The sequence below is a fragment of the Arvicola amphibius genome, chromosome 6 (assembly GCF_903992535.2).
Source record: "Arvicola amphibius chromosome 6, mArvAmp1.2, whole genome shotgun sequence".
Classification (NCBI taxonomy): Eukaryota; Metazoa; Chordata; class Mammalia; order Rodentia; family Cricetidae; genus Arvicola; species Arvicola amphibius.
The window spans coordinates 144,045,037-144,061,023 of NC_052052.2; the positions used below are offsets into that span (position 1 = coordinate 144,045,037).

The following is a 15,987-nucleotide window of genomic DNA, read 5'->3' on the forward strand; positions in this document are numbered from 1 at the left end:
AAGTTATTTGTGTTTTTGACATCAGGTCTTGGGGATGAATAAGAAAGGAAGGACTGTGACTTTAATAATGATGTGTTTGTGTGTCAGGTTGACAAGGGGCCAGTTGTACTGGCTGGTTTTGTGTGTCCACTTGACACAAGCTAGAATCATCAGATAGGAAGGAGCCCCAGTTGAGGAAATGCCTTCATGAGATCCAGCTATAAAGCATTTTCTCAATTAGTGATCAATGGGGAAGGGCCCAACCCATTGTGGGTGGTGCTACCCCTGGGTTGGTGGTCCTGGGTTCTACAAGAAAACAGGTTGAGCAAGCCATGTGAAGCCAGCCAGTAAGCAGCACCCTTCCATGGCTTCTGCATCAGCTCCTGCCTTCAGGTTCCTCCCCTATTTGAGTTCCTGTCCTGACTTCCTTCAGAAATGAACAGCAATGTGGAAGTATAAACCAAATAAACCCTTTCCTCCCCAACTTGCTTTTTGGTCATGGTGTTTCGTTGCAGCAATAGAAACCTTAACACAGTACATTAACTGTACCTTACCACAACCTCTTGTATATAGTTCCTGAAGAACTAAGAGGAGGAGCTTGAAGACCCAAGCACACAGAGCAATGACTTGCTGAGAAAGTGGCTGGAAATGCTAACACAGTCCTGATTCAGTCGTACATAATCCTGAGCTCCCATACTGTGTCCTATAACTGTGCTAGGTCAACTGAAAGGAGGAAGAATAGCATGGGAGGGAAAAAGTGAGGGGAAAGTTTAAATAAGAAAAATAATAATGCACCAAGATGGGTTTTCCATTGTGATTCATCTCAAGAGATACTTTAAAAATTAACTCACAAAGAATTAAGATCAATGTCAAGTATGGGCAAAGCAATGTGGATCTGGAATAATTTCAGGAGGTGAAAATCAGCTGATCAAGGTCAGCCTTGGCTACAGAATTAGTTCAAGGCCAGCCTACTCTACATGAAGAGTTCCAGGCCAGCCAGGCCTACATATTGATACTGTTTTGTTTGTTTTTATTTTTAAGAAAGAAAATTACCCTCAAATACAGTTTCTTAAATCTTCAAGTGACTGGAAAGATGGTTCAGAGCTAAGAGCATTGGCTGCTCTTCCAGAGGACCTCGGTTCAATTCCCAGCACCCACACGGCAGCTCACGGTTGTCTGTAACTCCCATCCGAGAGAATCCAGTGTTGTCTTCCGGCCTCTGTGGGCATCAGGAATGATCATGGTGCATAGATACACAGACAGACAAAACATCCATACAAACTGATATAGTAAACAAACCAACTTTAAAAACGTGAAATGTCAGAATGTAACACTTTCTCCTTTGGCCCACTCTCCCTCCCTGGTCTGATGTGCTATAGGCAATAGAGAGTAACCTATAGGGTCCCTTCTTCATGAACAGGATGGCCAGAATTTTGTCGAGCCATGCTTGAGCTACACCGTCTGAGCCAGACTTCTAATTCTTCGGTGGGAAATTTGGCTTCCTGTTCTGAACACTTCTGATCCTTAAACTGTCTGTCATCTAGCTAACTTGCCCCTCACCCCGTTCCACTGGCTTCCATCCTAACTCTCATTGCTCAGACCCATTTCTCACTAGACCCTGATGTTCCCATTTGCTGTGGCAACTCTATGCCTTTGCCCAGCCTCCTTAATTCCCTGCTCTTGAGAATTTTTTAAAATATTTATTTATTTATTATTTATTTATTTATTATGTATACAATATTCTGTCTGTGTGTATGCCTGCACGCCAGAAGAGGGCACCAGACCCCATTAGAGATGGTTGTGAGCCACCATGTGGTTGCTGGGAATCGAACTCAGGACCTTTGGAAGAGCAGGCAATGCTCTTAACCTCTGAGCCATCACTCCAGCCCCTGCTCCTGAGCATTTTGAAATGCCAGGGCAAATAGGCTGGAATGTAGAAAATCGATAGCATTATATTTTGCTTATTATTGATGGTTTGGATAGCAGCTGAGGCTAAATGTAGACAGAGTGAGAAAGTTTGCGTGGGCTGCATGGCTACCTCAGACCCCGCTGGTCACCCTGGGTGTGCTAATGTGGATCCTGGTGTATACTTTCTTCTGTCTGTTGTCGAGTGTCTCTAACACACTGCTTCGGGATTGTAAAGTTGGAGGTGTCCTTAGAAGCTGTGACATGACTTAGTGATTCTACACGAAGTGGCTTCTGAGTGGCTTTTAGACCACATTCCACAGCAATCTGCCTCAGCCTGCAGCTGATACGCCGAGTCCTGTTGTCTTTCAACATGCGTGACACTCACTATTAGATAGCTTGAGTCTGGAACCAGTTGAGGAGTCTGATTAAGCCGCAGCCTGGGAAGGCAGTCTCAAGTGTGAAATGTAACAGGCTCTCCCAAAACAGCTTGCCCTGATGGGGGAGAGCCAGAGGTGGTTTGGGGACCTGGGTAGCAAAGCAGATGCTTTTCCTTGCTATCATAGACTAGGTCCAGGGTGGGAACATTTGGCAAGTTTGACTAACAGGGAACCAAGATAACTGACCAGATGGGCAACTATTAAAAGATTTGAGGGGCTTTGATCATTCCCAAATGGCCTTCGCCCACCTATGAGATACCCAGTTCCCCTGCAAGAAGATTATGTAAAGGATTCAGTTAAACTTCTCCTTCCTTTTCCCCCTTCAATTGCAACAGCATCAGAAGCTCTGACGTGAAGAGGAAAGGAATAGCTGAGAAACTTCTAATTTTGCAGTCTCTTGGGATTCGATGCTGGATTCAGCTGTGCAGCAAGTCCTGCTCCATATTTTGAGAGAGCTGCTGCTGGCAGCTTCCAGAGCGATGGGTTTCCAAAATAGACCATGAGTTCCGCCTCCCTCTCTGGCTACTGATATTTGGATGCTGACGTACAGAGCTGGGCACTGGTTAGATGTAGTTAACCTTGCTTTTGGAATCTAGGGCGGTCTGTGAGTGTCGTATTTAAGCTGAAAATGCAGGGCTTTTCTCTCCTGGCTTCTGGGGGAAATCTGATATATTCACGCATCCCGGAAGTGACACAGCTCACCTATGCTCCAGGGTAGCTGTGTCCATGATTCGGAAGTGTGCTGCCTCTCCTTTGCTCAGAATGAAACATAGGTTTAGAGTTGCCTATGTAATCACAATTTAACAGAATTACTAGTACTAGTTAAAATGTGTTCCCACCACTTAGCCTTGTAAGCATTGTGATGTTAATTTGGGGTTATGTGTTTTTGGCTTTTAGGTAAGCGCTGTACAAAAATGGTGTCAGGCCACAAGTGGAAGGAACCATAGGCCGTGACTAAAGCAAGCATGTTTTATTCTCTTTGGGGCAGTGGACTGACTTTTACCAAAGGCTGTCTGTCATAAGTAAGTGTCTGGAGATATAGCCCATAGACACCACTCACTTAATTGGATCCAGATGTTCAGGTTGTGTGTGGAAAGTCCAGGACTAGTAATGTTACCTATGGACTCAGTTAAATGTGTGTTTGGAAACAGAAAAGGATGGATGTGCAGTCCTGCTCTCATCCCCGAGGCCTCAGTCAGCTTCCCTCTCTCCTCCAGCCAGAATAGTGGATAATGTAAGATCCAGTCTCTAAGAACCAGCCCACTGAATACTAACATGCACCTGAAAGTAATCAGTAGCTTCCACAAGGAAAACAACCACCTTTATTCTTTTAAACTAAAACCTCCGCAATTCAGAATCATTATAATTTAAGATAATTTCACAACGGAAACACTGAAACAAACTGATAATAATTAATACCCAGAGGTGATGGTATTTCCTCGCTTGCTAAATAATACCTAATTCTATAAACTCACGTTTCATACAATTAGGTGAACAAGGATTATCAATGGGTTTAGAGTTGCCTATGTAATCACACTTTAACAGAATTACTAGTACTAGTTAAAATGTGTTCCCACCATTTAGCCTTGTAAGCATTTGTGATGTTAATTTGGGGTTATGTGCTTTTGGCTTTTAGGTAAGCGCTGTACAAAAATGGTGTCAGGCCACAACCTTGGAAGCATGTAGGCAGACAGCTGGAGATAATGGAAAGCTAGATAATATTTGTGTCTTAGGTTTTATACCATGTTTTAAAAAAATCATTCCAGGCATGGTAGTACGTACCTTTAATCCCAGCACTGGGGAAGAAGAGGAAATTGGGTCTCTCTGAGTTCAAGGTCTGCGTGGTCTACATTGTTTCAGGACAGCCAGGACTACATAGAGAGATCCTTGCAAATAAATGATACATAAATATCATTGAACTGAGTAGAAAACAAGCCCAATATAATTTTTGTTTTGAATAAGCTTTTGTTTTTCTTCAGTTTCGGAGGATTTCATGACAGGGAGGTAGCGAAAGCCATTCTGAGTGGTGTTTATCTTTTCTCTCACTGTCAGTGGGATGATGTCAGTTTGCTGATGCTCAGTATCTTACACAATCTCTCTGCCCATGTCCTTCTAGAATGGCCGACATGCTGGGCCTGATGGAGAGACTGGAACGTGCGGTCAGCCGGCTGGAGAAGCTGTCTGCAGGCTCACGTGGGCCTCCTGGAGACTGTGGAGAAGTTAATGGTGTCAATGGAGGTAGGGCCATATCCTGATGTCACTACTGGTCTCTTTGTGGGTCACTTAATCCTGCCTTCCATCCTGGGAGTGACCCCTGGGAAAGAACGTGGAGGGTTACGTTCTCCTTCTCCCACCAATACATGCAGATTTTATGTTTTAAAAAGCAAACTTAAAAAGCAAACTCTAAAAGTTTCAACCCTTAATCCACAAAAATGATCAAGATCTGCGCTTCTGAAGAACGTAATCCACAGCCAGAAGGGCGCTACTATTTAGTTTTAATGTGTAACTATATTATTAAAGTAATTATCAAAGCTACAATGAGCATGTTCAGTTAGAATGCAAACTGAAAAGGATTAAAGTGCTGGGGGTTTCACTTTCAGGACATTATGGGCACTGCAGCTTTGGCTACATCTTGTCCTAGGTAAGCCAGAGATGGAGCAAGTCCATGACCACAGCACGTGACCTTTCCTAGTTAATAGTCCTCTTGAAGTGGGAACACGTGCTGAGGATAGCTTTAGGGTTGGAGACGTGACAATAAATACCAGATAACCCATATAGCAAACTTCAAGTTATCTACAATAAGTTTTCAATTTCCTTGTTGTGTAAGATTGTAGTTTAAGAAGTAAAAATGGAGGATACCCATGAAATTTGAATTTCAAATGGAGATACTTTTTTGTATCAATGTTTCTCAAATACTGAGTAGCATTTAAATGTGTTAAAAATCTACTAATTACTTATCTGAAATTAAAATTTAACAGGGTGATCTGTATTGAATCTGCAGTTCTGTTTTTGACCTGTGTGCGCGTGCGCGCGTACACACACACACACACACACACACACACACACACACACCTCTTCTGACCTGTTCTAAATGCTGCCAAGCTTTGGGGAGCTGAGAAAAGCCTTGGGCAAGAGAAGATTTCAATACCTCTTTCCCCGGGAAAGATCTGCATTGCTGCTTCTAGAATGTTGGGTGTTTAGGGGCCTGTATCTCCTGTTACACAACACAGAACAGAAAACACTCTATGAACTCAAATGTACTGGTTGTGTCTCCCCTGCCCCCAACATGCTAAAAAACAAAAGTGACCTAAAGGTATTGAAAGGTGGGAGTGCTTTAAGAGAGCCTGGGGTGGGTCCCCAACACACACACACACACACACACACACACACGCACGCACGCACGCACGCACACACACACACACATGTGCACACACACGCACCCATCTAAGACATGCTTGTAGTTTTATCTTAAGCCCTTTTTCAGTTGGTATCTGGACCTCATAAGCCTCATTTCTATGGCAATGCCTTTCCAACTTTGTTTCACTTTGTCCTTGACTCTAAGTGGCTGCAGACATTTCCTTAAGGGCTCTGTCCTTCAATAAAAAGCCTGTAAGTGCACAAAATGAAGTTACAATCCAGGAGATAAAAGGTACCTAAATAAAACAAAGTTACAATCCAGGGGATAATGGGCATCTAAACAAAGAGGGAAAGCCCAAACTTTGAACCTCACACATTCAAAAAGGTAGCAGACAAAACTAAATTATTTCTTTTATTTAAAAAATGGGGGGCGGGCGGTGGGAAGGTGGCTCATGGGTCAAATGGATTCAGATCCCCAGAACCCAGTTAAAAGCTGGGACTATAATCCTAGCACTAGACGCAGAAACGGGGAATCCAGAGAATGCCTAGAGAACACACCCAGGATCCCAGCACCTGGGGTACACACCTAGTAACCCAACACCTGGGGTACACACCCAGAACCCCAATATACCTAGAGAATACACCCAGGATCCCAGCTCCTGGGGTACACACCCAGAACCCCAATACCTAGAGAATACACCCAGGATCCTAGCTCCTGGGGTACACACTCAGAACCCCAATACCTAGGGAACACACCCAGAATCCCAGCACCTGGGGTACATATCCAGAACCCCAGTACTTGGGGTACATACCCAGAATCCCAGCACTTGGGTGACTGAGGCAGGAGGACTGTGTGAATATTTACTAATTAATTGAGTTCCCCCCCCAAAATATAGGCACTGTATTATTATCCTACATTGCTGTATTATGTCCTATATTAAATAAAGCTATTTCTTTTACACTTTAAAGGAAGCTTAGAGAAAGGACACAGGAACACAGGCCACTACAAACACATACCATCCAAATATCAAGAACGTCTCCCTATGATGAGTTTGGGGTTTGGGTTTTTTGTTGTTGTTTTTCTGATTTGTTTTCCTGGGCAATTTCAGCTCCACAGCTGGAGAAATGCGTTTGCGTCCCTGCCCCATGACAAGCATGGTCCTGGATGCAGGAGAGCTCCGATGAATTATACACGCTCCTCATCCTCCAGCATCTTTGCTCTGCCTCCATAACTATTCAGAGTGGGAGAAGCTTTGATTAAGAGACGCTCAAAGGATACAGTGTGGGGGAGAAACAGATCATTAGCGGCTGCCCAGAGGAGGTGTGAACAGAGTCCAGGGATGAAAGGGAACTGGGAACATATTCTCTTTCATCATCTTACCTTTTGCTAGGCAGCAGCATCCCTCACGTTTCTGGAATTTTCTCCCCTTTTAAATATCCACAGAGACCTCTCACACCTCCCTCAAGTGACAAACTGGGTTACAGGATAACTCCCCTTCAAGGGGCTGCTGAGTTGTTTGGCCTGAAATGGGGGGGGGGGTCTGTCAGCCTCACCCCAACCCCCACCCCAGCCTCTCCTTGTGTGTGGAAATGGACAATTGGGATAAAAAGGGAACGAAATCTTCTCTCTTAGTTTTGTGAGCAGGGATGACTTATTTGAGAAAAGAAAGGGGCTTTGGTTTGGTTTATAATAAACTTCAAGGATGAATTTATCAATATTCAGGGCAGAAAGTCAGGATTTTAGGTTTTCTTTCAGTTAATTGAAGAGCAGAGACGGGAACCGAGCTTGCTCATTGGGACTGCTGCCCCTTCAGCTTGCACAGTGTATTGGCTCACCATGCTCTGTACAGATTGATCCGTGAGGAAACTCATTGACTCTCTGCCCATGCGTTCTCCCCCTGGGAAGTAAAGAAGGAAGAGAATTAGTGATTTTAGCTCTGTTTCCCCTCTTTCCCAGAGTTCACTTGTCCTCTGAATTCCTGGGGACTCTGGGTAACTCTCTGGGTTGGTATTGTATCTGGGAGGCTAAGGAGGAAGAAGCAGTGACTTCAAGGAACTTGGGTCAGCTCAGTTTGGGCATCTGCCTTTTGTTTGGTCTGTGCTTTTGACCAGTCGCCTGCTGTCTGCGCTCCTGTTCCCTTATATATAACATAGAGATGCTCCTGCTCATCTTACTGGGCTTGGGGACGCATCTGTTACTTTTCTCATCGATGGAACAAAATGCCTGATAAAAACCATATTAAGGGAGAGGAAGGGCTAGTTTGCACTCATAGTTGGAGCCCGCAGCCCATCATGCCAGGAAGTCTTAGTGGCAGGAGCAGGAGGCAGTGGTCACGTGGCAGCCGCAGTCAGGAAGCAGACAGATGAAACTGGCTCTCTCCTCTTCCATCAGTGCAGGACACCAGCCATTCCATCACATTTAGGGGCATCTTACGGTTAACAGTCTCTGGAAGCTCCCTCACGGACATGCACGGAGGTGTAGTTGGTGGTTCTAAGTCTGCTTGAGCTGACAATCAAGGTAACAGTCACAGGAGAGAATGAATGATGCTGAGGAAACTGGGCAGAGAGGATTTTCCTCAGTAAACACAGGGCACATGGAGGAATGCGGGGCTGAAGAGGTGAGGATATTCGACCTGTGGCAAGCCAGTCCCAGCTTTCCATGAGACTACCTGGGAGTAACGGAGCCATTCTCTTCGGCAGGCGTGGCACCGTCTGTGGAAGCCTTTGACAAGCTGGTGAACAGTATGGTGGCTGAGTTCTTAAGGAACAGCAGAGTCCTTGCTGGGGATGTAGAGACCCATGTGAGTATTTCCTTGCCCCTCAGACAATCCCGATGGCGTCACAATGTCTCCGTGGTTACTTTTCCCTTCATGTGTGCAGTCATTTACGTATCTGCCCCACAAGAGTCTACCGAGTCAAGCATCAAGTAGGTACTGTTCTAGAAGCCAGGAGTTCAGGGATGGATGAGACAAGAGAGTCCTGCCCCACCCCCACCTCATAACTTTTTACCTTTGGGAAACAAAAGACATGCATAACTATATAACCAACTGAGGAATTATAGGTATGACCTAAAAATTAAGGGAATAGACAATGATGTGGAAAGTTTTGGAATTGGGGTTGTTGGTTTAGGGGCCGTATCTCAGGAGGTGACATTTGAGCAGAGGTCTTAGTAGAGAGAGGGAGTGAGAGGGGGGTTTATGGAGCAGGGTGGTCCAGATAGAGGGGAGGGTTAGAGCAAAACCCTGAGGATGCTGGAACTTGCTGTTCCCAGCAAAGCAAACAGCTGCTGGGGAGGTGAATTAGGGAGAGAGGTAGCTGGGAACCAGAGCCGGATAGGACCTGTTAGTCACAGTAAAGGACTTCCGTGTATGCTTGGTGTGACAGGAAGCTACAGAGGGCACTGAACAGAGGGATTAGGGTGAATTCCTGTCACTTTACAAAACGCTCCCCCAGCAGAATTGACTCAGGCACCCTTTTTCCTCAGGGTCAGACTGAGGCTATTACTAACACCTGTTGGGATGTTTCTGTCATCAGAAAATAGAAAGTGTGGGCATGGGGGTGGTGAAATCAGAACCCCCGGGTTCTGTTGGTGGGAAGGGAAAATGGCGTGCCCGTCAGAGAAAATGGATTGGCAGCAGAGTAAACGTATGAGCTCTCATTCAAGCACAAACCCCAAAGCGATGTAAACAGACTTTCAAAGTGGCCTTTGTACCCCCGAGTTCAGAACAGCGTGAGCCACAACAGCCAAGAGGTAAAAGCAGCTGAAGGACCTTTGGGCAGGCAAATGCATCAGGAAATGGGTTGTCGAGGTGCAGTGGAGTGTTATTCCACTTCCAGAAAAGAAAATCCTGGCATATGCTGTAAGGTGGGTGAACACTGAGGACGTTGTGCTAAAGGGAAGTAAACGAGGCACGGGAAGGCATCCACTGTATGAGTCCAACCAAATGAGGCATCCAGAGAGGCAAAACTGATAGAGACTAGGATGGGGGTCACCAGAGGCAGGGATGGGAGGCAATGAGGAGTTGCCTAACAGGTGTGACCTTTCTACTTCCAAAGCCTAGAAATCCATGGCAGCATGGGTGTAATGGCACTGAATTGCTTGGCTAGAAATGGCTAAGATGCCAATGTGCCCTCGTCATTTTATTCTCACGTATGTGCACGCTCATGAGTGTGTGGCTGCGCATGCAGCTGTGTGCGCATGTATGTGGGGCCAGGGGTCAATCCTGGGTGTCTTTCCTATGGTGAATCCACCTTGGTTTTGAGACAGCATCTCCCCGGGGCCTGATGCTTACTGAGTGGACCAGGCAGGCCGTCAGGCCAGCCCCAGGGGTCATCCTGTCACCCCTTTCCCAGCACTGGGTTTATAACTGTGCACACGGCTGGCTTTTAACACAGGTGCCAGGGATCCAATGTGTTGGTGAAGTCAGCCCTTTACTAGCTGGGGTTTCTCACCAACCCATTTTCTTTCTGTGTTCTTAAGTCGTTATGCAAAGTAATGTGATTCATTGTGACATTTTCATACCTGTGCGCCACTCCACTGTGTTCCAGTTTGTCCCCCTCCCCTGCTGTCCTCCTCCAGGACCCCTGTCCCTCGGGCAGGCTCCCTTCCTCAGACTGTCCCTACTTTCTGCTCTCACGTCACAATAGTCCACTGCTCTCTCTCCACATTCTTAATATCTCTTCCGCCACTGTGATCCCCTCTCTAACACACACACACACACACACACACGCAATTTTCTTATGTCGTCTTTTCATGACTTTTTTTTTTTTCCAAGTACAGCCTGGGAGAAAGAAAAAAAATATCCTAGAATCTGGAAATTCCTGATTGGAAGAGATGGCTAAGGATGTGTGTCTGATCTGCTAGCTACAGACAGTTTTACTCCCCAGCAGTTAGTCACCATCTCCATTCATAGCAAAAACACCAATCAGGCCAGTTAGAAACTTCAGGATAAGTGAAACGTCGGGTTGCTTTTCAGGGCTCTGTCTCAGAGGATAGAAAACCAACTCTTGGTCCCTAGATGTCTCTCCATCAGACGATCCTGGCAAAGGCGCTTTCGGCGTAGGTTTATAGAAAATCCTATGCTTCAATAAAGTCATCTCGAGGCTAGGAAAACCTCCTCTGCTGATAGCTTACTCAGCACCCAGCACTGGTCTTGCTGGGGGATCTGGTAATGTCACCTCACAGTGTATTTGTCTGCCACAGTTGCCCCCCACTGTTCTTAAATGTTTCTCTTGAAATACTCATTGGTGGAAAGGGGAAAGATTTGGTCCGTCCGCAGTTCAGGGAAGTCTGTTCTGAGACAGCCGCTTCCACGGTTCCTTACGCACAGTGAACGCCACACTGGTGTCTTTACACTGGTCCTTTGATATCTGGTTGTCTTTATTTCTATGAAGGTTTAGATACCGCAAGATAGCGTTGACTTTCTCCTACTTGCTGGCACGGTCTACGTGGAAACTAAATACACGTGTTCCGTATGAAGTTCTTGAGCGATGCTGTCTCGGTCATTCCTGACTTTTGACCTTCAGTTGCTGACTTTATGTTTCTGGGGTAGGACAATACATCTGATCTTGGGCTAATAACATCTCACGAAACCCTTGGTAGACACTTGAGTCTGAGAACAGGGAGGCTTAGAAATCAGTACTCGAGTTTGTGTTTTTCGGAAAGTGCGGCTTTGCAGAGCGAGCCCTCCAGTTGCGTGGTGAACAGTCCCTTTGAGTTCCTTTGAGAATAAAGTGAGGTGTAAGTATAATTGGATTTAAATGAAGGGTTCTTCCCTCCCCACTCATCAGCTTGTAAACAGTGTGACTCTAATGAAAATATGTTCTCAATAATGAATATGCAATGTCTTACAAGTGCCGTGCTTATTTTTAATAGAAGGGAAGACTGAAAAGAGAAAGAGGGGGAAGGGATTGGGGAGGCCTGGAGAAGAGAGGGGTGCCCAGGAGAAAGGAAGGAAAGGAGAGCACAGGGGAGAGAAAAAGAAAGGAGGGGAGGAAGAAGAGAAAACATAGGGGAATCGAGAGCCAGGGGGCAATAAAAGAGAGAGGCTTGCCATCTGAAAACTTGGGCCCAGCTCTGTAACACAAAGAAGCACAGGCAGCCGGAGCCCATCTGCCTGTTGCCCTAATGATGTGAAAGAGCAGTTTAGGTCTGCACCCTCACAGAGCCCTGTGTCAGCGGAGTTAATCGGAGTTAAGCCTGCAGCTGCTACCTCTCCCGCAAGCCAAAAGTTGGTGGGTGGGGGAGGTTGAACTTTGTTCCAAGAACACACCTGTTGCCTCGAAAAAGGAACGCTCCCATACCTGATTGTACAGTATGGAAATCTGAGAAGGAAGCCAGCACGCATCATGTCCAGTCCTGTCCCCCGGCTTAGCAGCTATTTCACAGATACTAATCATGAGTACAGGCCGGCAGGCAATGATTTAACGTCTATCTCCGTGTGCTGGCTGCTGGTCCAGCTTTAATTTACCCAACACTCAATAGTCTATTGACAGAAGAGACCACAAAAAGGGGAATTAATGGTGACAATTAGGACATTCTGCCGAACCCAAGAACATAACAGGTTTAGTAAAGATTAGATCTGCCTAAGCCTTCTTGTGTGCAACATAAACCAGAGGGCTTATTTAAATTACTCTCCAACCAGAGAACAATGACACAGCCGGTGCCTCCTTTAGAAGAATAAACAATGCATAATTTTATGATAGATCTTTAAGGTGAACATGGTTTTGGCCATGAAACGAAGGGGTCCTCTACAAACAGAGCCCATATATCACCAACGAGGTCTTGGAAGTCACAGCCCATTAGCAATGGATTGGGGTGACTTGTATGCTGTGTTGTGTTGGTTTCTTTTGTAGAGCTAGAGATATAGCTCCGTTGGAAGACCTGGATCTGTGCCTCCTCACCATATAAACCTCGTGTGGTCGCAGATGCCTACAACGGGTCCCCAGCTCTTTCGAGGTGGAGGCAGGAGGCTCTACATAGTGGCGGGGCTGGGTTGAGGCCAGCATGGGCTACAAGAGACCTCGTCTTAACAAACAAACCCCCAAATCAGTGGCATTGTTATTCCCAGTTTACAGAACTAATCATGAGCCTGTTGCTGAGTGACTTGATAGTTGCAAAGCAGCTGCCAGCAACAGCTGGAAGTCCTAAGTCCTTGAACATTTCCTGGGTGTGGAATGTTTATTTCCTTTTCTTGATTAAAATGAATTTAAAAGAAAAAGCTCATAAGAGAATCACAATTTAAACAAAAAGACAGTAAAATGAAAGTAAGCATAGCCCACACATATGTTGTAGACACACTGTGACCCATATATCTCTAGCTCCCTCTTTGTCTTCCCTGGCCTTATAGGATAAATATTTTTAGACAGTTATTGGACAGCCTCCCTTGGTGGTTGTTGGGGCGGTGTTTTGAGAGAGGGGGGTCATGTAGTACATGTTGACCTCAAATTTGCTATGTAGCTAAGCCTAGCTTTGAACTCCTGTCTCTTCCGAGTGCTGGGATTACAGATACACACCCACAAAGGCTCACCACTGATGCCTCTCATCACTGTACCACACGCTGAGAGTTCTAGCTGTCCACTTAATTCATCTATAGAATGGCTGGTTCATGTCGTGCCATGCTGCCTAGCAAAGAGATTCCAAGGGAAGCAAAGTGGCCTCCCTTGCCCATGTTGGTCTTCCGGTTGACTTCCGTTTTCCTGCTTGTTGTTGTAATTTAAGCACTTGCTTTTAGGAAGGTGTTTTAGTGATCACAAGCCAGCCAAACATGATAGCGACAGGAATTCTGATTCTGGAGCTCCTACATACTATGAATCCAACATCACTATCCCTACAGCCTCAGCTGTTAGTGACAGCCTCAACTTTCAGACAAGAAAACATTTGAGGGGGCTGGAGAGATGGCTCAGAGGTTAAGAGCACCGCCTGCTCTTCCAAAGGGCCTGAGTTCAATTCCCGGCAACCACATGGTGGCTCACAACCATCTGTAATGGGGTCTGGTGCCCTCTTCTGGCATGCAGGCATACACACAGACAGAATATTGTATACATAATAAATAAACATATTTAAAAAAAGAAAACATTTGGGTATCATCCAAATTATGTCTTCTTTTATCCCTCCCTCGTTCTATTTCTCTTTTCCTTTCTTCCTCCCTCTCTTCCCTTCCCCTCCCTCACTCCTTTTATCTGTTATTTTTCCTTTTCCCTCCCTCCTTTCCTGTCTCAGTTCTCTAATTTCTTTCTTCCTCCCTTTTCTCCTTTTTCCTCCTTCCTCTCTCCTTTTCTCTCTCCCTCTCTTTCTCTCCCTTCCTTCCCTCCTTCCACCTGTCTGTCCATTTTCCATAGAAAAGAAATCTACACCCTAGAGAAAGTGATTAATGTGGGGGGCGGATTAAAGGACAGCCGAGATTAGCAGCACAGCTGGGAATCTGATCCCAGAGTCCCCTCTGGCACTTTAGCTGATGCCTGCTCTGACTTTTGGGGCAGCTGTGGCTCCCACGACCTTTCTCCTCATGAGAAGAAAACAAGGTGGCAGAACGCAGGGCGGGCACAGGGCTGGGAAGAGGCGGAATGCAGGGCAGGCACAGGGTTGGGAAGAGGCAGAAGGCCTCAGAGCAGTGACCATGGGAAATGAAGCCCTCCGGGGTCTTCACTTCCTCTCTGTCACACAATCCAGTCCCATCCAGGTCCAGTCATTACCCTGCTGCTGGCTCCAGGGGCACAAAATTCAGGAGCACTCTCACGCCAGCCTATTGTCATTTCTTTCCAAGAACATAGAGACTTTTTAATTCTGCACTGAGGGCATACTTGGCTTCCAGATGTAGACTGACTCACAACCCACCTCTTGTCAGGTCGCTACCCTTAGGTCACATGGTGTTTAAACTTCATTGCCACGCTGACTGGATTTAAAATCACCATAGAACACATATTTGGCATATCTCTGAGGGAGTTTGCAGCAAAGTTTGAGAGGGAAGGAAGCCCCACCCTGAATGTAAGAGCACCATCCCAGACGCTGAAGTTCTAGACGAACTTTTAAAAGGTTAACTGAGCACCAGCCTTAATCTCCCTCGGTTGCGTGTAGACACAAAGCGACCAGCTGCCTCACACACCACCTCTGCCCTGAAGGACTGCATCTCCTCAAACTGAGATGAAACCAACCGTTTCTTCCTTCCTGAAGCTGTTCCTGTCAAAATTTTCGGCACAATGGGGATAAAAGTAACAAATACAGTTTGCAAACCTTCCACTTAAGAAAGTTTTCAGGCAAATTCCACCTTTCTCTTGTTGAGCATTCCAGTTTGAGATGACACCCAGAGTTCGGGGGATGACCAATAAGAAACCAGACTCAGAACCAAAGTCTCAGTGAAGGACTAGCAGGCACCACCAACCACTAGAATTGCCTTGCCTGTCTGTCAGAAATTAGCTGCCACCAAATATCCTGCTAGAATAACAAATTGGTCCTGTAAATGGCTGTGGTTAAGAAAAGCCTTACTGATTTTCCTTTCTGGTATACACAGTAGGTTGCGTATTGACATTTTACACGTGTACGTATGGTGTCTTTAACCACACTCATTCCCATATCTTCGCTTGTCTTCTTCCCACGCCTGCTGACGTTTTCCTTTTCAAGTAGTCTCTCCCACTTTCCTTCCCTCCCCCTCCTCTCCTTGGTGGCAATTAATTTACTAAACATTGTTTATAGGAGTGTGGAGGAGAGGGTTTCCTAAACTATCCCTTGAGTGCTTTTCTTCTTTTGTTTCTAGTAACTGGGTTTAATTTAACTTTTTGAATAAATAATGTATTTATTATTCAGTCAGAAAAAGCTCCTGAGTGAGCCAGTGGGATGGGTCAGTGGGCAGAAGCATTTGCCAACAAGCCTAATGACCTGAGTTCAATGCCTGGGACCCCCATGGTGGAAAGAAAGAACTGTCTTTCAAAGGTCCACTGAGCTCCACATGGGCAAAGTGGCACATGCATACTGACACACGTCACACACACACACACACACACACACACACACGGAATAAATAAAAAATAAATTCATTAATATAATATAAGGGAAAGCTGTGTGTTAAGGCAAACACCACTTCCCTTGCCCATCTCATTTCCATTCTGCTGTGGTCTGAATGCGTCTCCTAAAAGCCTTATGAAGGAAATTTAATTCCTCCATGTTGGAAGTGTGTTCCAGGGTGAGACGTTCGTACAGAGGGGACAGAACCCTGGCAGAAGGATTATGGCTTTGTCTCCGCGGGCGTTCTTGTTGAGACGTGGGCTGGGATAGCATGAGTGTCCTTAAACTCTGCCTCTTGTGCATCAC

The 15,987-nt window shown here is 45.8% G+C and overlaps 1 protein-coding gene across 3 annotated transcripts in view; it reads left to right on the top strand.

Annotated features, from left to right (window-relative positions):
• Positions 1 to 4,441: 4,441 nt before the first annotated feature.
• Cap2 (cyclase associated actin cytoskeleton regulatory protein 2) overlaps positions 4,442 to 15,987 on the top strand; it is a 116,000-nt gene continuing 104,454 nt past the window's right edge. For all 3 annotated transcript variants that reach the window (XM_038334758.1, XM_038334760.1, XM_038334759.1), the window contains exons 1-2: positions 4,442 to 4,562; positions 8,382 to 8,482. In XM_038334758.1, the coding sequence (XP_038190686.1) occupies positions 4,442 to 4,562; positions 8,382 to 8,482 (222 nt within the window). The remainder of the gene's footprint in view (positions 4,563 to 8,381; positions 8,483 to 15,987) is intronic.